This window comes from Pristis pectinata, chromosome 29 (assembly GCF_009764475.1).
Source record: "Pristis pectinata isolate sPriPec2 chromosome 29, sPriPec2.1.pri, whole genome shotgun sequence".
In the NCBI taxonomy this organism is placed as follows: Eukaryota; Metazoa; Chordata; class Chondrichthyes; order Rhinopristiformes; family Pristidae; genus Pristis; species Pristis pectinata.
The window spans coordinates 7623624-7646409 of record NC_067433.1 but is presented as its reverse complement, the minus strand read 5'-3'; the positions used below and the strand labels follow the sequence as shown (position 1 = coordinate 7646409).

At 43.6% G+C, this 22786-nt stretch overlaps 1 protein-coding gene across 4 annotated transcripts in view; it reads right to left on the bottom strand.

The window, feature by feature from the left end:
• zgc:110329 (uncharacterized protein LOC550500 homolog) overlaps positions 1 to 22786 on the bottom strand; it is a 185715-nt gene that overhangs the window by 48048 nt on the left and 114881 nt on the right. For all 4 annotated transcript variants that reach the window (XM_052040874.1, XM_052040876.1, XM_052040877.1 and 1 more), the window contains one exon: positions 3531 to 3581. In XM_052040874.1, the coding sequence (XP_051896834.1) occupies positions 3531 to 3581 (51 nt within the window). The remainder of the gene's footprint in view (positions 1 to 3530; positions 3582 to 22786) is intronic.

The following is a 22786-nucleotide window of genomic DNA, read 5'->3' as shown; positions in this document are numbered from 1 at the left end:
ATCATGTCCCCGTCGACCCTCACTGATTTTTATTGATGCACCACAGAAAGCATCCTATCCGGATGCATCACAGCTTGGTATGGCAACTGCTCTGCCCATGACTGCAAGAAACTGCAGAGATGTGTGGACACAGCTCAGCATCATGGAAACTAGCCTTTCCTCAGTGAACTCTGTCTAAACTTCTCACTGCCTCGATAAAGCAGCCAGCATAATCAAGGACCCCACCCACCCTGGACATTCTCTCATACAAAAGCCTGAAAGCACGTACCACCAAGCTCAAGGACAGCTTCTATCCCACCATTTTAAGACTACTGAACAGTTGTCTAGTACGATAAAATGGACCCTTGAACTCACAATCTACCTCGTTATGACCTTGCACCTTATTGACTACCTGCACTGCACTTTCTCTTTAGCTGTGACACTTTATTCTGCAATCTGTTATTGTTTTACCCTGTACTACCTCAATGCACGGTGCAATGAATTGATCTGTATGAACGGTATGCAGGACATGTACCTCAGAACATGTGACAATAATAAACCAATTCCATTTCCAAACACACACACATGGCAGCGCATAGGTAGACATACAGTACATATTATGTCATTGTACACCTGCATTCCATAGAAATAAAACTTCCCAAGACAAACATCAATGGATTGTCAGTTAAACCACGACTCTGGATATTGGGATCAGATCTATTTTCTCCATCTTCTCCCATGAAGAGGAGATTTCTAACTGCTCTGAGGAGTTAGCCAAGGACATTTAGTCAAAGTTGATATGTTTGTTTTGCCTTCTTCACTTAAGCATTAGTATGGCTGTTTTCAACTGCTTGAAGCCTTAACTTACTAACTTGCCACTACAGGTTAATGTGCTTCAGCAGTGCAGCATATATCTCAGATCACCTTTCACCTCAATCTCAGTTAATAGCGGGCTCTGCCATCTGGAAAGACATCACCATTGTATTTAGTTGCATTGAGTTCCTTGCATTGCAATGAACCTTTGTTTATAGTCTGCCAATGCTTTCTCAGAGGATAGTGCCAGCTGCGGTGTACTGCCACTGCAGTCATTCAGGAACAACGCCTGTGCACATGACACGCATACGCAGAGACACCACTGAGATGTCAATCAATGTGTGATCCATGATGGAACACATTTGCAGATTTTTCAGATGGCAGGCCATTGACCTTAAATGTTGACTCTGTTTCTCTCCCCACAAATACTGCCTGACCTGCAGAGTATTTCCAGCTTTCCATAGTATTTACACCTTCATTGCCTTGCACCTTATTTGCCTACCAGCATGGCACTTTCTCTGTAACACTATATTCTTCATTCTTTTATTGTTTTTCATTTTGTACTACCTTGATGTACTTATATATGGAATAATCTGTTTGGATGGCATGAAAACTAAAGCTTTTCAATGTATCTCGGTACATTTGACAATAATAAACCAATTACCAGTTAAAGTGTGTCCATTCACGCCCTGTTCTCTCATTAACTTTAAAGCTCTCTCTTGCTCTGATGTCACAGACAGTATCGACTTTGAAGCTGGCAGGTCTGTGTAGAACTTGAATAACTTCCAATCAGGTTTAATACAACTTCCCTCGCTATAACATTCTTTCTGCCTAAATTGAGTCTGGGCAATGCAAACAGAGAAAAACAACTTAATCAGTGAATAAAACCGAATTGTAAGTTGCTGTTCCTCTGACTGGATTTTTAAAATGTTTTTATTGGTTCTCCCAAAAGGAAAAGGTTGCAGGGTCCAGAAAACAAATTAAATCAGTGAGGAATATCAGCTGTTGCTCTGAATTCCTTCAAGTTTGGAAAATGATATTTAGTCTCAACACAATCATTGTCAGCTCCAAGAATGACAATGAGCAAAAGGCCCTAACTTTTGGCTACATTTTGATGAGAACCCTTCAGTTCTGTGACTGTATCACTGTATCATGTGTAGAGTGTTCTGGGGGCAGCCTGCAGGTGTTGCCACGTTTCCGGTGCCAACATAGCAAGCCCACAACTTCCTAACCCGTATGCCTTTGGAATGTGGGAGGAAACTGGAGCACCCGGAGGAAACCCACGCAGACACACGGGGGGAGAATGTACAACCTCCTTACAGGCAGTGACCGGAATTGAACCCAGGTCACTGGTGCTGTAATAACGTTACTCTAAACACTACACTACCGTGCCTGTCTTCTGACCTCCAGTGTTGTATGCAGAGTAGTGGACTCAGCCCAATACATCATGGGCACATCCCTCCCCACCATTGGTAGTATCTACAGGAGGCACTGCCTCAAGAAGGCAACATCTATCAAAGACTCCCACCATCCGGGCCATGTCATCTTTTCATAGCTACCATCAGGCAGGAAGTACAGAAGCCTGAAGTCCCACACTGTCAGGTTCAAGAACAGCTACTTCCCTTCAACCATTTGGCTCTTGAATCAACCAGCACAACCTGATCACTACAGTATAGCAACACTATGAAGACTTTGATCACTTTGCACTAAAATGGACTTTTTTTTTGTACTAATTGTGTTCTTTCTTGTAAAAATTGTGTACAATTTAAGTTTAATTTATGTTTTTCTTGTGAATGCTGCTTATATGAAGCCATGTGTCTGCGATGCTGCTGAAAGTAAGTTTTTCGTTGCACCTGTGCGTACATGTACTTGAGCACATGACAATAAACTCGACTTTGACTTTGACTGTGTGGGTATCCCCTGGGCATTCTGTCTTCCTCCTACATGTTGAAGGCATGAGGGTTGATAGGTTAATTGGCCACTGTAAATTGCTCCTTATGTGGAGGTGAGTGGACGTATCTAGGGGAAGCTGATGGTGATGTGGGGAGAATAAAATGGATTAGTGTGGGATTCACGTAAATGGGTGCTTGATGGTCAGTGCACACATGGTGGGCTGAAGGGCCTGTTTCTATGCTGTACAGCCTTATAAGTCTTATGCTCCTAAACTCTAGACCAGCCCTAGTTTCTCCAGTCTCATCAAATAATTGCTGTCCCACATCCCTGATGCTGCTCCTCTGCACCTGAATTGCAGCACCCAAAACTGGACACAACGTTCCGACTGAGACCTCGCCAGCTTTATGAAAACTTAGCGTTAGCTTTCATCGTTCTTCTTGTAACGGGGGGCACAGGACAATGTAAATGAGGAGCTGCCACTTTCCTGGCAGCTTTACAAAGCAGTCAGGCAGAGCTCTGGGGAACTTGCAACGTGGTGACGCTTTAAGTGGCAGGTGCCAAAATCCTCTGGGCCTCCACAGTTGCTCAATTCAGGTTTTAGAACAGTGGGCTGCTGCTCAGTGAAGGTGAGCATTTTACTTGCACACATCAACCTCAATGGTAAGTAGGCGGACGTTGTCAGGAAAATGACAGGCAGAAGTGATGCCAGGGACAAGGACTAATGGAACTCTATTCCAATAAAACAAAAATAAATCCAAAATTCTGAAATAAAAGAGTGAGAAACACAAAACAGCCTGTCTGCGTCTTCATGTGGGTGAAGGTTTTGCACATAGCTCATTCCTTACCTCTTGATGTAGTGTCTGGTATCCACATTGTGTGTTGATGACATCACCTTCCTAGTGGGAAAGAAAGCAAAACATCAGTAGCACATCATTAATGACCTGCCACTTTTCCCCTGCTGTCATGAACATCCAAACCCTTGTAATCAGATGGATAAATGTCGGAGGATTTTTCCCAACAATCATCCTTTGGCATAGGAGCCTCTTACAAGAACAGGTGCTCTGGGCATTCATGTTGGTCAACACTTGCCGAATTAAAAATGACCATCACCCCACCAATGTCAGCAAGCTGAACTCCAAGCTTTTGGTCACCTGTTACTTTAATTTTCAGGGTCATGGAGAGATACAGCACAGAGATACACCAGGTCCATGCTGACCATCGAGCACCCATTTATACTAATGCTATCCTAATTTCATTTTATTCTCCCCACATTTCCATCAACATCCTCTGGATTCTGCTACTCACTTACAGTCCAGGAGCAACTTACAACTGAATTTAACCCATCAGCCTGCACAGTTTTGGGATATTGGAGGAAACCAAAGTACCCAGAAGAAACCCATGTGGTCACAAGGAGAACATGAAATCTCCACACAAGACAGCACACGAGGTGGGATCAAACCAGGGTCGTTGGAGATATGAGGCAGCAGCCTCTATGAGCTGTGCCTCACTGCTGCCCACTCTGACCCCTCTGTTCGAAGTCTCCTACATTGTTCCAACGAAGCTCAATATAAGCTTGAGAAACAGCACTTCCTCTATCAACCTGGTACAATACAGCCTCCCAAACAAGAATCTTAGATGATCAGCATTTCTGACATATTTATATCAGATTTCCAGCTTCCACAGGATTTTCCTTTGGCCATTTCAGATTATTATTCAGCTACACCCATTTATACTCCTTCAGACCAACATTTAGTCTCTTTCCCCTACCTCCCTCTTTTACCCTGCACCATCACCCCTTCTTGTCACTTACTCTATCCTACCTTCCTTCTGATCAAAGACGTACCATTTCCTTCCCTCCATTTCCCTGTATTTTAATATCTGTTTATCTCCAACCCAACCTGAGGGGCAACTTCTTCACGCAGAGCGTGGTCCGTATATGGATCGAGCTGCCAGAGAAAGTGGTTGAGGCAGGTACAATAACATCATTTAAAAGACATTTGGACAGGTGCCTGGGCAGAAAAGGTTTAGAGGGATATGGGCCAAATGGGGCCAAATGGGACTAGCTTAGATGGGCATCTTGGTCGGCATGAATAAGTTGGGCTGAAGGGCCTGTTTCTGTGCTATATTACTGTATGATTCTAACTCTTCCAGTTTCTGATGAGAGGTCTTCAACCTGAAACACAAACTCCATTTCCCTCTTCCAGAGTCCAGATGATAGGTCTCCACCCAAATCGCCGATGGTCCATTTCCCTCCACAGATGCTGCCTGACCCACCGAGTTCCCCTAGCAGTTTGTTTTTTGCTACACCTTCCAGCTTCTGCAGTCTCTTGTGTCTCTATTTCTCTCTTCACAGATGCTGACTGACCTGCTGAGTATTTCCAGCTATCTCTGTTTTTATTTATTTCAGATTTCCAGCATCTGCAGTACTTTGCTTCTATTGATTCAGGGCTCTGACCACTTTCAGACATCCAGCAGGTGTGATCTCCACTGGTAATGGCATTGTGTTATCATCACTTCTTCATGCCCCTATTCCTTTTGAACTATACCTCCCTCTCTGAATCCTCCTGACCAGGATAAGGACAGGAGTGTTACAGTCAATATAAAAACAAAAACTGCTCAAAATACTCAGCAGGTCGGACCACATCTGTTGGAAGAGAAAAGGAGTTAATACTTCAGGTTGAAGACCCTTCGTCAGAACTGGAACATCTTATTAAAGACAAGAAGGGAAGGAGGCATCATGGAGGGGGAATGAGGAAAGACAGACAGACAGAAATCCAGTTGGAGAGCAGAGTAGAGCCTCTTCAGGTCAGGCATTCCTGAAAATCAAAAAAACTGCAGATGCTGGAAATCGAAAAAAAAACAGAAAATGCTGGAAATATTCAGCAGGTCAGGCCACACCTGTGGAAAGAGAAACAGAGTTAATGTTTCAGGTCCAAGACCCTTCATCAGAACTGTTACTGACTCTGTCTTCTTGCCATCAGAGTATCAGAGCTGTTATTGCTTAGGCTAATCTTCTTGAGGCCAACTGTCCTTTGGATGTGATCATGCTAATGTCAACCCAATTCTAGTGAAATACCCACAAGAAAGATGGGTAGACGGCCTGGGAATGCAGGAAGAGGAGGAGGCTATCTGATGACCTCCATCCACAAGTTGCCTCTTAGTTAAATCCCTGCCAGTAGCAGAAGACAAACCCTGGAATCCTGCTGGAATCCCCAGAGTCCCACTACAACAGCATTCAACAGCATACAACAGCAATCCCTGCCACCAAGGAGAACAAGGGGAGCAGGAGCAGGGGACTGCCACCCTCTCCAGGTTCCCCTCCAAGACACACACCAGTTTGGCCTGGAAAAGTACTGAGCAACAAACAAGAAGCTGGAAGAACTCAATGGGTCAGGCAGCATCTGTGGAGGGAAATGGACAGTCGGTGTTTTGGGCCGAGACCCTTCATCTGGACTTAAAGTTAGAGGGGAGATATCCAGTACAAAGAGGTGCAGGGAAGGAGATGAGGCAAGATCTGGGAAAGGTCTCAACCCAAAACGTTGACTGTCCATTTTCTTCCACAGATGCTGCCTGACCAGCAGAGTTCCTCCAGCTCCTTGTTTGTTGTTCCTGATTCCAGCATGTGCAGTCTCTTGTGTCTCCATTGGAAAAAGTATTGCCCATCTTTCTTTGTTCTTGGGTCTAGGTACTGGAACTCCCTCCCCTATTGCACGCTAAGTGCACCTTCACCTGAAGGATTACAGTGGTTCAAGAAGCTAGCTCACCACCACCTCAACAAGGGCAATTTAGAGATGGGCAATAAATGCTGGGCTTGCCATCAACATCCAACCACAAGGAGTGAAGAGATAAAAGAAAACTCTTCAGCTACATGACATGTTGGAGGAAAAGAATGCCTGGCCTCTCAACCTGCCAACTGGTTTCCAAGGAGACCAAAAAATGTCATAGACTAGCCTGGTTACAACAATTTCCCTCCCAAATCCTTCACTGAAAGACCACAGCAATTTGCTTTGCCGCAGCCCTACTATGCTATTTTGTGAAGAGGTGTTTCTGTATTGTAAAGCTATCAAAAATAGCAGCCAAAGGACACCAGCTTCAGTGATCCAGTCGCCTCTACGCGGCTTTGTAAAATCATTTCTTTTGTTCCATTCACCCATTTCTTTCTGCCTTCACTCCTCGTCCAATTTGACGTTGGGAATGTTCTTTGTTCAACAAAGTCAGTCCGTCCCATTCTCCTGTAACTGCTTATTATAAATCTGTACCGTTCATTTCAACTTCCTGCTTCTGAAAGCATGCTGACGTTAGAGACCCTGCCTTCTGCAGAACTTGTTCTCAACCGATTAAAGTTCTCCATAATTAATTGTCCTCCCACTGTCATCCATGCCTTCAACTGCGTGGGACCTATGGAATTTCCTCTTCAAACCTTGCATCTCACTGTCTCTCCTCCATGAAGGCTCTCATTAATATCTCTCACTTAACCAATATTTGGATCATCTAATTGAGTGTTGTAATTATAAGGAGAGGTTGGATAAACTGGGCTTATTCTCATAGAGTACTACAGCACAGTAACAGGCCCTTTGGCTCATCTAGTCCCTGCTGACCTGATCTTCTGCCTGGTCCCATCTACCTGCACCAGGACCATATCCCTCCAAATCCCTCCCATCCAGTCACCTATCCAAACCTCTCTTAATGTTACAATTGGATCTGCATTTACCACTTCCGCTGGCAGCTCATTCCACACTCACACCACCCTCTGAGTGAAGTAGTTCCCCCTCAGATTCCCCTTAAATATTTCACCTTTCACCCTAAACCACTGTCCTCTAGTTCTAGACTCACCCAACCTTAGGAGAAAAAGCCTGCATGCATTCACCCTACCTTATAATCCTGTATACTTCTATAAGATCCCCCCTCATTCTCCTACGTTCCAGGGAATAAAGTCATAACCTATTCACCCTTTCCCTATAACTCAGGTCCTCAAGTCCCGGCAATATCCTTGTAAATTTTCTCTGCACTCTTTCCAGTTTATTGATAGGTAGATAGGTAGGTAGGTGCAGGTATGTCCTGTAGGTAGGTGACCAGAACTGCACACAATACTCCAAATTCAACCTTACCAACATCTTGTACAACTTCAACATAACATCCCAACTCCTGTACTCAATGCCCTGACTTATGAAGGCCAAAGTGCCAAAAGCTCTCTACGGCCCTATCTACCTGTGACGCCTCTTTCAAGGAATTATGGATCTATATTCCCAGGTCCCTTTGTTCTACCGCACACCTCAGAGCCCTACCATTCACTGTATAAGTCTAACCCTGGTTTATCCTCCCAAAATACACCTCACACTTGTCTGCAGTAAATTCCATCTGCCATTTTTCAGCCCATTGTCCCAGCTGGTCCAGATCACTTTGCAAGCTTTGATAGCCTTCCTTGCTGTCCACTATGCCCCCAATCTTGGTGCCATCCACAAATCTGTTGATCTAGCTTACGAAATTATCATCTAAATCATTAATATAGATGATAAAAAACAACGAAGCCAGCACCAATCCCTGCGGCACACTGCTAGTCACAGGCCTCCAGTCAGAGAAACAACCATCTACTACCACTCTCTGGCTTCTCCCGCTAAGCCAATGTTGAATCCAATTGGCTACCTCATCCTGAATGCTAAGCGACTTAATCTTCTGGGTCAGCCTCCCATGTAGGACTTTGTCAAAGGCCTTGCTAAAGTCCATGTAGACAACGTCCACTGTGTTTTCCTCATCGACCTTCTTGGTAACCTCCTCAAAGAACTCTATAAGATTGGTTAGACATGACCTACCACGCACAAAGCCATGCTGACTATCCCCAATCAAGCCCTGTCTATCCAAATACTTATATATCCTGTTCCTTAGTATACCTTCCAATAATTTACCTACGACTGACGTCAGGCTCACTGGCCTATAATTTCCTGCCTTATTCTTAGAGCCTTTCTTGAACAATGGAACAACATTGGCTAATCTCCAGTCCTCTGGCACTTCACCCGTGGCTAAGGATGTTTTAAATATCTCTACCAGGGTCCCTGCAATTTCTGCACTCGCCTTCCACAAGTTCCGAGGGGATACCTTGTCTGACCCTGAGGATTTATCCACCTTAATTTGCCTCAAGACAGCCAGTACCTCCTCTTCTGTAATCCGGATACAGTCCATGACCTCACTACTCTTTTACCTCAGTCCTATAGTCTCTGTGTCTGTCTCCAGAGTAAATACAGATGCAAAAGATTCATTTACGATCTCCCCCATCTCTTTCAGCTCCATCCATAGATGACCAAGCCGATCTTCAAGAGGAACAATTTTGTCCTTTGCTACCCATTTACTCTTAATACAACTACAGAAACCCTTGGGAATCTCCTTCACCCTGTCTGCCAGAGCAGCCTCATGTCCTCTTTTTGCCCTTCTGATTTCTCTCTTAAGTGTTCTCTTGAATTTATTATACTCCTCAAGTGCCTCATTTGATCCTAACTGCTAATACCTGATATGCGCCTCACTTTTCTTTACTAGGGCCTCAATATCCCTCAATAACCAAGGTTCACTAAACCTGTTAGCCCTGCCTTTTATTCTAACAGGAATATACAGATTCTGTACTCTTAGTATTTCGCTTTAGAAATACTGAGCATCTTACCAAGCATCTCTTTGTCGGAAAACAACCTATCTCAATCCACGCCTGCCGGATCCCTTCTGATGCCATCAAAATTGGCCTTACTCCTATTCAGAATCTCAACCCGAGGACCAATCCTATCCTTCTCCATAACTGTCTTGAAACTAATGGAATTATGATCACTAGATCCAAAGTGTTCCCCTACACACGCTTCTGTCACTTGCCCTGTCTCGTTCCCTAAGAGGAGATCCAGTATCACACTCTCTTTAGTTGGGACCTCTACATATTGATTGAGGAAACTTTCCCAAACACATTTGACAAACTCTATCCCATCCAGTTCCTTTACAATATGGGAGTCTCTGTCAATAGTGGAAAGTTAAAATCATCTACTACCACAACCTTAGTTTTCTTGCAATTGTCTGCTATCTCTCTACAAATTTGTTCCTCTGAATCCCACTGACTATTGGGCGGTCTATAATATAGTCCCTTTAATGTGGTCGTCCCTTTCTTATTCCTCAGTTCCACCCATATTGCCTCAGTAGATAAGCCCTCCAGTATGTCCTCTCTGAGCACTGCCGTGACATTTTCCCTGATGAGTAATGCCACCCCTCCCCCTTTAATACCTCCCCCTCTATCATGTCTAAAACATCAGAACCCCGGAACATTAAGCTACCAGTCCTGCCCCTCCTGCAACCAAGTCTCACTAATGGCTACATCATCATAATTCTACATTCCGATCCATGCTCTAAATTCATCAGCCTTACCTACAATACTCCTCGCATTAAGATAGACACATCTCAGAACATTAGTCCCACCGTGCTCATCAACCTGTCAATTTCTGTCTCGGCTTGTCAGCTTAACATCGACTTTGCCCACAGCCCCTCCACTTGCTGACCTGCCACTCTGGTTCCCACCCCCCCTGCAAATCTAGTTTAAACCCCCCCTGAGAAGCACTAGCAAATCTTCCCACAAGGACATTGCTTCCTCCTCCGGTTCAGGTGCAAACTGTCCCGTTTGTACTGGTCCAACCTGCCCTGGAAGAGAGCCCAGTGATCCAAAAATCTGAAGCCTTCCGTCCTGCACCACCTCCTTAGCCATGTGTTAAACTGCACTATCTTCCTATTTCTTGCCTCACTAGCACGTGGCACAGGTAGCAATCCAGACGTCACCACCTTGGAGGTCCTGTCTTTTAACTTAGCACTTAACACCCTGAACTCACTTTGCAGGACCTCGTAAGCCTTCCTGCCTATGTCATCGATACCGATGTGGACCACGACTTCTGGCTGCTCACCCTCCCCCTTAAGAATGCTGTGGACTCGATCCGAGACGCCTCTGACCTTGGAGGCAACATACCATCCAGGAGTCTCATTCTCATCCACAGAATCACCTATCTGTTCCCCTAACCAATGAATCCCCTATCATTACTGCACTCTTCCCTTCTGGAACGTAGAAGACTAAAGGGTGACCTTGTAGAGGTTCATAAAATTCTGACGGGCACAGATAGGGTAGATAGTCAGAGCCTTTTACCCAAGGTAGGGGAATCTAGAACTAGAGGGCACCAGTTTAAGGAGAGAAAGGAGAAATTTAAAGGCAATCTGAAGCATAAGTTTTTCACACAGAAGCTGGTGAATATACAGAATGATCTGCCTGAGGAGCTAGTGGAGGCAGATAGAATTATAATATTTAAAAGGGTTTTGGACAGGTACTTGGATAGGAACGGTATAGAAGGATACGAGGCTAATGTGGGCAAATGGGATTAGCATAGATAGGCATCACGGTCGGCATGGACAAGGTGGGCCAAAGGGCCCCTTTCCGTGCTATAGGTTTGTATGATTCTGTGAACTCTCCTAATGTCTTCTTTTAGCTCAAAGTCATCATATGGTTAAGCATAATAGGATGGCTTATCCAGGAGCCACTATAAAATCATAAGTTATTGCTGATTCTGCACACACTGGCATCTTTTCAATTCAGGTCAGAATTCCACTGTTCAGTAGTAACTATACAGTAACTAAATTGCTCATGCTTCCTCCACTCAAGAGCCGAAAGCTATAAGTTATAAGCTGTAAGTTATGCAAAGACAAATCATCATCAGAAAAGATAGGACACTGTAACACAGCAGTGTGGTCTCTGCACTTGAAATCCAGAAATACAAGTTGAAATTGCAGCTAGGGAATTTAAAATCACTTTATTAAATAATTCAGATATTTAAACAAAATATACCAAGAAACCACCAGAATGGCGTGAAAAATGAGCCATATAATTCACTAATGCCTAGCAGGAAGGAAAATTGCTCCCTTTATCCTGTCTGACTCTCAACCCCAATAAGGCGCACATTTCCAGACAACAGGGATGGTCGACAAATGGTGGCCCTTATCAGTGATATCCATGTCCCATAAACAAATAAAAAAGCAACCTCAGGACGACCTAATTAAACTTTTCCCTCCAAGAAATCTTCAAGTTTTGCAATTGCACAGAACAAGTCCAAAAATATCCAGCAACAGGGTAGAAGGGAAAGGGAGATCTTATAGAGGTTCATAAAATTCTGACGGGCATAGATAAGGTAAACAGTCAGAATCTTTTTCCCAGGGTAGGGGAATCTAGAACTAGCAGGCACTGGTTTAGGGAGAGAGAGGAGATATTTAAAGGAGATCTGAAGGGTAAGTTTTTCACACAGAAGCTGGTGAATATATGGAATGAACTGGAAGGGAAAGGGAGACAAGCATCAGCTGAGACTGATGTTATGGACAATGGGCTTTTAGTGTGGAAAAAGGGCAACTGGTGGATGTACTATACCTAGATTGGGTGGCACAGTGGATCAGTTAGTAGAGCCACTGCATCACGGCTCCAGCGATTGGGGTTCAATCCCGACCTCCGGTGCCGTCTGTGTGGAGTTTGCACGTTCTCCCTGTGACCACATGGGTTTCCCCGGGATGCTCCGTTTACCTCCTACATCCCAAAGACCTGCTGGTTGGTAGGTTAATTGGTCACTGTAAATTGCCCCTAGTGTGTGGGTGAGTGGCAGATAGGAATGTGGGGAATATAACAAAATGGGGAAACAATTAGCAAATGAGGCCAATGTAGGTTTGGTGTAGAAGGGTGGTTGATGGCCGACACAGACTCAATAGGCCGAAGGGCCCATTTCCATGGTCTATGATTCTAGATTTCCAGAGACCAATTGATAGGTGCTGCTTGCTAAAACTGGTGTAGGAAGTAACATATAAGCATGGATAGAAGATTGATCGGCTAACAAGAAATTGAGCAGATAATTAATGGGATCTTTTTCTGGTTGGCAATTCTAATGAACAGTGTACCACAGGAATCAGTTTAGGGGCCTCAAACTTTTACTATTTTTATAAATGACGAGGATGAAGGCACAAGAAGTACGGTTGCTAAACCTGCTGATGACTAGCATCGAAATTAGGAGCAACGAACAATCTGGTGGAGGAACTCGGTGGGTTAAGCAGCATCTGTGGGGGGGGGAGGAGGGAACTGGTGACGTTTCAGGTCAAGACCTAACATTAGTGATTATGAAATTATTGGACTATCATAATTCACTAATATGCTTTAGGGAGGAAATCTGTTGTCCTTACCCAGACTGACCTATCTGTGACTCCTGACCCAAAGCAATGTATCTGGTTTTAAGTGGACTGGGCCAGCAAATGATGGACTCACCAGTGACATCCACATACTGTAATCTTTTAAAAATTCATCCAGGCTGTCATTCCCATCCTGTTTTCCGTCTGTTAGAGAATGTGGAACTGATTTGAAAGGTGCACTGAGACTAATGGGTCACTTAAGCTTGTGCTTATTCCAAAAGGCCATCAAGTTCTGCATAATGGAACATTTCTGTCAGCAATTTACACACATTACAATTCTCATTTTATGTCTGCTTGTTCAACAGTCACTTAGTTTAGTGGGTACTTAACCCTTCTGTAGAACACAATGGAAGCCTACTTGTGGTCTAGATTTTATTTTCTACCACAAGGCCATAAGATATAGGAGCAGAATTAGGCCATTTGGCCCATTGAGTCTGCTGCACCATTCAATCGTGGCCGATTTTATTTTCAAGCCCATTCTCCCGCCTTCTCCCCATAGCCGTTAACCCCCTCACCAATCAACAACCTATCAATCTCTGCTTTAAATACACCCAATGACTTGGACTCCACAACCCTCTGTGGTGACAGATTCCACAGATGCACCACACTCTGGCTGAAGAAATTCCTCCTCATCTCAGTTTTAGAAAGACGTCCCTTTATTTTGAGGCAGTGCCCTCGGATTCTAGACACTCCTACTAATCTCCAACCTTCATGCTGAGACCCCCCCCCCCCCCCCTTTGCCCTCCATAGTGACCGTCAAATACTTATTTCTTCACCCATCAGCCCATGTGGCAAAGATTAATTCTATTTTTAACTTATTAAAGATATTGAACAGCTCCAACAATTCAAATGCAACTCTAATCAAGTTCACATAAGACCAGGGATAAAAGACTAGGACCTTCTCTAATTTTCATGCTGCCTTTATTTCAAAAGCTCTGTATTTCCACATGCATAACACAAGAGATGTTGAAATCTGAAATAATATCAGAGAACGCTAGAACCATTCAGTAGATCAGGTAGTGTGGTTATCCTTTCATCAGAACTGAGACATTAACTCTCTTCCTCTGTGGATGCTGCCTGACCTGCTGAGAATTTCCATCAATTTCTATTCATATTTTCTATTTTTCTGGGATTTTTTTGGGAAGAGCAGGGAGATGCAAAGGACATTAGTTTAGGAAAACACAGACACAAGAGATACTACAGATGCTGTAATCTGGAGTGATACGTACACACACACACACACACACACACACACAGACGATGCTGGAGGAACTCAGCAGGTCAGGCAGCACCTATGGAGGGAAATAAACAGTTGACATTTTGGGTGGAGACCCTTCATCAGGACTGGAAAGGAAGAGGGCAGAAGCCAGAATAAGTAGGTCGGAGGAGTGGGAGGAGTACAGGCTGGCAAGTGATAGGTGGGTGGGGGAGGGGGGGATGAAAGGGAGTGATGTGAGAAGCTGAGAGGTGATAGGCAGAAGAAGCAAAGGCCTGAAGAAGAAGGAATCCCATAGGAGGTGGCAGTAGACCATGGAAAAAGGTGGGGAATAGATGGGCAGGGGTGAGGGGGCCACAGGACTGAGGGAAGACAATGAGGGGCGGAAGGTTGGTGGGGGTGGGGGAAGAGGGGAGGGGTTACTGGAAGTTAGAGAAATTGATGTTGAGGCCATCAGGTTGGAGACTACCAAGGCAGAATATGAGGTGTTGTTCCTCCAACCTGCGTCTGGCCTCAACGTGGCAGTAGAGGAGGCGGTGGATAGACATGTCAGTATGGGAGTGGGATGTGGAATTGAAGTGGCTGGCCACCGGGATATCTGTGCTTTCAACCGAAGGTGCTCGACGAAGTAGTCACCCAATCTGCGTCGGATCTCACCGATGAAGAGGAGGCTGCGCCAGGAGCACCGGATGCAGTAAATAACACCCTCGGATTCACAGGTGAAGCACCTGGAAGGACTGCCTAGGGCCCTGAATGGTGATGAGGGAGGAGGTCTAGGGACAGGTGAAGCACTTTGCATGGTTGCAGGGATGAGTGCCAGGAGGGTCATCAGTGGGGAGGGACAAGTGGACAAGGGAATCAGGGAGAGAGCAATCCCTGTGGAAAGTGGAGGGGGGGAGGAGGCGAAGATGTGCCTGGCGGTGGGATCCCGTTGGAGGTGGCAGAAGTTGTGGTGAATGATTGGTTGGATGCGGAGGTTCGTGGGGTGGTAGTTGAGGACAAGGGGAACCCTGTCCCTGTTATGTCGGGTGGGGGGGGGGGTGGGCTGAGGAAAAGTTTGGGAACTATTCAAATGGGAAGAGTTAAGGAAGAAGGAAGAAGAGTTAAGGGGAAGGGAGAGAGAACATTGGGTTGGGGGAGAGGAGGCCATTTGGTTGTGAACAGTTGAGGGGATGGAGAGAGGATATTGGTTTGGGGAGACGGAAGTGGAAGACATTTGTTTGTGAAGGGGAAGAAGGAGAGGATATTGATCAGAAAGGAAGAGAGAATTGAATTGAATTCGTTTATTATTGTCATGTATTGAGGTACAGTGAACAAACTTTGTTTTGCATGCCATCCATACAGATCATTTCATTACAATGGTGCATTGATGTAGTACAAGGGCAAGCAATAACAGAATGCAGAATAAAGTGTTTCAGATACAGAAAAAATGCAGTGCAGGCAGACAATAAGGTGCAAGGCCATAATGGGGGAAAAGAGACAATGTCCAGGGTGAGTGGGGTCTGTGGAGGCTGCTTGACTGAGAACAGTCAAGGAAGAGGAACTGTTCAAGGAATCAGAATTCAAGAGTGGTTGTCCTGTTCCCCAAGAACATTTCTTGTCATTTCAACTTACCTTATCAGTGAGAAACAGTGATCACAGGCTGAAAGCTACAAATTTGCTCATCATCAAGGTTATTGTTTGAACAAAGTGAGTCAGTTTTTCAGAAAGAATTAAGAAAAACCAGCACAATCCCCCTGATGAAAACTACAAGGTCAGGAAACTGGGAACCACTGGATCTGGAGTCTGGGGATTATCGGGCTGGTGATCAATAAGATCAGGAATAAGGATCCAGACTGGAGTGATATGGGGTGGGGAAAGAAATAGACATCCTTTGCTTAACCAGTCTTGAGAGGGAACATACATGAAGAACAAATGCCTTTATCGGGCATGGAAGAGCATTCTTTGTTCTTGGTTATGATAACCTAGTCGTACAGGTTGTGCCTGTAAAATGTGTGTTGTGTGCATTCTCAGTAGGTAAGTCCTGAATAGTGAACACATGGCAGTCTAAAGTAGTACCTGCCCAACTCCTAACTCTGGAGAATCCCAGCATATACCAGTAGAACATTGGGGTACACGTACATAGTTCCCTGGGCGTTTGGCACGATTGTCTTCATCGGTCAGGGTATTGAGTACAGGAGTTGAGACATCACGTTACTGCTGTACAAGTCATTGACGAGACCACACTTGGACTATTGCGTGCTGTTCTGGCCCAGCTATAGGAAGGATGTTATTAAGCTCGAAATGATGCAGAAAAGATTCACGATGATGTTACTGGGACTGGAGGGCTTGAGTTATAGGAGAGGCTTGATAGGCTGGGACTTTTTCCCTTGGAGTGTAGGAGGTTGAGGGGTGACCTTATAGAGGTATATAAAATCATGAGTGGAGTAGATAAGGTGGATGGTCACTTTTTTTTCTCAGCAACTAGAGGGTATAGATTTAAGGTGAAGGGTTTAAAGATGACCAGAGGGGCAACTTTTTGACATTGAGGGTGGTGGGTACATGGAACGAGCTGCCAGAGGAGGTGGTAGAGGTGGGTACAATTTCAATGTTTAAAAGACATTTGGATAGGTACATGGATAGATAAGGCCTAGAGGGATAAGGGGCAAACACAGGCAAGTGGGACTAGCTCAGGAAGGAGCCTTGGTCAGCATAGATGATTTGAGCCAAAGGGCCTGTTTCCATGCTGTATACCTTTATGTCATCCCCCGATAGACATAGAGTCACAGAGTCATACAGCATGGAAGCAGGCCCTTCAGCCCTACTGGTCCATGCCAATCAAGATTCCTATCTAAGCTAGTCCCCTTTGCCCGTATCGCTCTAAACCTTTCCTATCCATGTACCTGTCCAAATGTCTTTTCAATGTTGTTAAGTAACCTCAACTACTTATGCCCTCTTGTTCTTGATTCCCCAACCCTGGGAAAAAGACAGTGTGCATTCACACTATCTATGCCCTTCATGATTTTATACACCCCTATAAGATCACCCCTCATTCTCCTGTGCTCCAATGAAAAAAGTCCCAACCTGCTCAACCTCTCTCCATAAATCAGTCCCCAAGTCCCGGCAGCATCCTCGTAAATCTTCTCTGCACTCTTTCCAGCTTAATGGCATCTTTCCTATAGCAGGGTGACCAAAACTGAACACAACATTCCAAATGCAGCCTCACCAACATCTTTTACAACTGCAACATAACATAGCAACTTCTATATTCAATGCCCTGACTAATGAAGGCCAGCGTGCCAAAAGCCTTCTTCACCACCCTGTCTACCTGCGATGCCACTTTCAGGAAACCACGTACTTGTACCCCTTGGTCTCTCTGTTCTGCAACACTCCCCAGGGCTCTACCATTCACTGTGAAAGTACTCTGCTCATTTGTCTTCCCAAAATGCAGCACCTCACACTTATCTGACATCACCAGTACCAACCTTGGCTGATTGGTTCCATCTATGGCTCGAGGGTCTTGATACCAACTATGTTATTTAACTGTTGTCCCCAGCAGCATTTGTTGGATTTTATGTATGTTACCCCCCAGTCAGGGACCTAGTCCAGCTGTTCACCTCCGTGACAGAAATGCAGCTCAATTTATTTTATGGCCAGTCTTATAAATCCAGTTGGAAGTGATGTGAAAATGAGCTGGAGGGCAAGTCACAGATGGCCAGTGAAACTATCAGTGGAGCGAACTGCAAAATAAGACCAGAAATTACCTTAAGTCGAGGTCAGTCAGCAATAGAAAATGCAAAGGAATCACACTAAGGCCCTGCACAGATTGCAGTGTTTCCAGAGGGTCTGTAGTCATACCAGTTTATTATTTGAAGAAATTCTAGGAGCTCATCATTGCAATCTGCTATAAGGAGAGCTGAGATAGGCTGGGTTTGTTTTCCTTAGAGCAGAGGAAGCTAAGGTGTGCCTGATAAAGGTATATAAAATTATTAGGGGAAAGATAAGGTAGCTAGCAAAAATATTTTTCCCATGGAAGTGGTGTCTAAGACAAGAGGACTAAGGTTTAAGATGAGAGGTAGGACATTAAGGGGAGCTCTTGAAGGGGAAATTTTTCCCACACAAAGAATGGTTGGAATCTGGAATGTGCTGCCTGAGGAGGAAGTAGAGATAGATACTCTCACAACATTTAAGAAGCATACATACAAGAATTTGGACCAAATGCAAAAGAGAGAACAATTGAAAACAGAGTTCAAGTGAATGGCTGTTTTATTTTTAGACTATGGGGATTGTAAGTGGTAGTTTAAATAAATAGCCAAACAGGTTAACTATATAAGCTCCTTTTTTTTGATACTGAAACTTCTATGGAATAATGTTTTAAAGATTGCTAAAACAACTACAAAATGGACTAACTGTAACAACATGGCTTAAGGTCAAGATGGTTCGCAAGTCAAAAAAAACGATGCTAACTGCTGCAAAGAGTGTGTTGAAGCAGGACTATGTTTAAAACCAGGCAGGCATGGTAGTGTAGCGGTTAGTGTAATGCTATTACAGCGCCAGTGACCCGGGTTCAATTCCAACCACTGTCTATAAGGAGTTTGTATGTACTCCCCATGTCTGCGTGGGTTTCCTCTGGGTGCTCTGGTTTCCTGCCACATTCCAAAGACGTACAGGTTAGGAAGTTGTGGGCATGCTGTGTTGGCACCGGAAGCGTGGCAACACTTGCGGGCTGCCCTCAGAGCACTCTATGCAAAAAGATGTATTTCACTGTGTGTTTCAACGTACATGTGACTAATAAAGATATCTTATCTCATTAAAAAAAAACCCACAGACTGTAAAGGTCAGGGCATTAATGAAGATTGTAGTGTTAGGTTTGAAACAGAAAGGTAACTAGGGTCAGAATTAGTACATTAAATCCACCAAGAGCAAGCAGACGAAGTATGACTCAAACAGGTAAATTAGGGGCAGAACACAGATGAGGAAAAAGTGAACAAAAGAGGGGTTGAAACATCCAAAGAACAGTTCCACTGAAGCAAAGATGGCTGGAACAGAATGTGAAACAATTAGTGTAAGGATCCCATTCAAGAAACAGCTTGGATTGTGAAAGAAACACATGATAAAGAATAGCTTAGTCTGGAAAATATGAATAAAACATAGAATATATTATTGAAATGATAAAATGTAAGATAGCTCAAAAGACTATTAGTTAACACCTAAAATCAAAAAGAAAGGGTACATAAAGGAACAGGGAGAGAGACAGAGTAAGAGAGAGAGATTCAGAAGAAAAAGAGTGAGAAAGAGAATGTGAAAGACAGAGAGAGTGAGACAGAGAAAGAGAGAGGGGGACAGAGAGAAAAAAAGAGAGACAAAGAAAGAAAGGGAGAAAACAAAAGGATGAGACAAAGAGAGAAAAAGAGAGACAGAGAGAGAACGTATGACCAGGAAGAAAAGAATCTGCAAGAGGAAAAGAGACCATGCCACAGTCACATGGAGGCTGAGTCATCAAGGGACTATCATCTTTGCTAATAGTGAATGCAACTTAATAAATCTGTTGCATTTATAATCAACATATCTGTACACATCACGATTTGTTGTAGTCACAAGTGTCTTCATTTAAATTTAGTTGAATCTTGAAAGTTAGAAAGCTTACAACTAGCAGAAGTGGCATGTCTTCCAGATGCAGTATTAGAGGCCTCCGCTGGTTTCAATTTCATTCATGACTTGATCTTGGGGGTATAGAGAACAAATTCAAATCCAGCACGTGACAGAAAAGTGTGGAATTCAGAAAGAAGAATCTGATAGACCTCGGGGCAATGGCACAAACACATAGTTGATATAATTCAACAGAAAACTGTGAGGTGAAATAAAACAGAAGATAAAATATAAGATAAGATACAAGAGCAGAATTAGGCCATTCGACCTATCGAGCCTGCTCCACCTTTCAATCATGACTGATTTATTTTCAACTCCATTCTCCTGCCTTCTCGCCATAACCCAATCTTCTTATCCATGCTGGTAAATTGCCTCTAACACCATAGGCTTGTATCTTGCTCAGCAGTCTTGCGTGTGACACCTTGTCACAGGCCTTCTGAAAATCCAAGTAAATAATGTCCACTGACTCTCCTTTGTCCAACCTGCTTGTTACCTCCTCAAAGAATTCTAACAGATTTGTAAGGCAATTCAATATTTTCACATGATGTAGATCCCTTTTCAATAACTTTCCAATTTAGAGGAATGGAGTTGACGACATAATATTGCTCTGTTTCTATTGAGAAATTTCAGTCCAGTTTTGTTTTTCTTTTTTTTTGAAATTTTTTGGTTTAGTTTGGTTTGATATATTGTTTATAATTTTTCTTATTGATTTGGGTTTTTTTTCCTTTCTTTTCTTTTATATACAGAATAAATCTTTTTCTTTCCTTTCTTTTACATTATATTCATTTACTAAGAGATCGTGGGATCTACAGATTTTTTTTCTATTTTATTGCTCCCTATTATTGTCTATGCTATGATTGTTCTCCTGATCTCTTTGTATTACATATACAAACATCGATGTTATATATTAATCTGTATTAATTTGGAAACTACTAATAAAAAAGATTGAAAAAGAAAAGATTTGTCAGGCAAGATCTCCCCTTAACGAAACCGTGGCGACTTTGCCCTATTTTATCAGATACCTTCAAGTGATCTGAAATTTCATCCTCAGATATCAGAAAAACCAGGCAGAATTTATGTAGTGAGAAACAGAGTTAATATTTTAGTTTGGTGACCTTGCAGCTGAACTCCAACCTGAAACATTAACTGAGTTTCTCATTCCACAGATGCTGCCTGACCTGCTGATGATTTCCTTTAACTCCCTTCTGTTTCTGTTCAGAATTCCAGCATCTGCAGTCTTGTTGCTTTTCAAGATAGAAAGAAACCCAAGCGAAAATACAAGCTTAATGGTACAATGTTAAAGAGGTTATGAGAGGAGGGGGACCTGAGAAATGCTTGTGCCCAAATATTTGAAAAAGGAAAGAGTGATAAACACAGTAGGTGCTAAAGGTGTCATATGAAAGGAGTAGAATTTTAAAAAGTCAGGAAAGTGAGGGGTTAAACATCCAAAGGACAGTTTCACAGTTATAGCTGTGTAAAACTAGTCCAACATCAGCCAGAATATTCTATCCAATTTTGTGTGTGTGACGCTTTAGGAAGGGAGGCTTCCGATAGGGTAGAAGTTTACTGAATGGTTCAAAAGGTGAGGGATCGTTGTTGTATTAGACTGAGGAAGAAGGGGCTGTTCCTCTTGAAACCACAAAGGTTAAGAGGAGATTTGTTGATGTGTTTAAAACATTAAAGGTGTTCAGAAAGAGCAATTAAAGAGAAACCATTTTCTATGGCTGAAGGATCAATAATCATAGGATAGACTTGTAGGACAGAAAAACCAGAAGTCACATGAGGGCAGATTTGGCATGCAATAAGTGTTTAGGATTTGGAATGAACTACCCAATACAAATAATAGAATCTCTAAAAGAGATATTGGATAAGTAGCTGGAAGAAAACTATTGCAGGAATGTAGAGAAAGAATGGAGGAGTAGATAAAGCTGGTTTAGACTCAGTACAATGTGCTCCACAAACTGAGGTTAGGCATGGCTCTGCTAGTAGCACCTTTGCCTCTTAATGAGAAGGCTGTGGATTCAGTTCCCACTCCACATAAGCATAATGGTCCAGGCTGACACTCAAACTGAGGGAGTGCTGCACTGTCAGAAGTGCCACCTCTCTGACAAGGTGTTAAATCAAAGTACAATCTTCAGTTTGACATAGATGTAAAAATTGCACTATTTTGGGTAGTACTCAAGGAGCTATCTGTGGTAGCTATCTATCTTTTTTTTAAATTTCAAAAACAAATTTTATTTATAATAAAAAATACACACGAAAGAATAAACAGTGCAAAACTTTTTACACTCTGATGTATGGTCAATACATTCAGTGGGGCTAACACTTTTTTTAAAACATAGCACCATTGCTATTCACGTGGCCCCCTGGGGTGATATGCCCTTCCAATGTTTGAGGGGCTTCCCCACCCGACTCAGCCCCTCCATGTGCGGTAGCAGAAGGAGCCGAGACTGTGGTCCTTCCCCACAGAGCCTTTGCATTGGCTGCACCAAACTTCAGTGCATCCCTCAGCACGTACTCCTGCAGCCTGGAATGTGCCAGTCAGCAGCCTTCCCTTACAGACATCTCGCTGTGCTGGAAGACCAAAGAGCATCTCCACCGAGATGATCATCTTCCAGCAGCACTTGTCGTCTGTCTCAGTGTGTGATCCTGGGAACAGCCTGTAGATCAGAGAGTCCTCTGTTATGCAGCTGCTTAGGGTCATCAAGATTGCCTGGTCACTGCCACAGTGCCGTTTGTGGGGGCTTGTTGAGCGCACATCTGCTGCTACTTATCCCAAATTACAACAATGATGGTGCATTGGATAAACTTCATTGGGTGTAATGAGCTTTGGGATGTCTTGCCTATTCAAGTCAATCTCTTCTCCAAGCACCTTTTTTGACACTCACTAACTCATTCTTATATCTTGTTATTTCCTGACTGAAATGGAACCCGCACAGAGCATGGATTAGTGGCTTGGGGTAATGGTCTCCTTCACCACTGCTGTGTTAAACAAGCAGAGGAGATTGCCCACCTAAAGTCATAGAAAGATACAGC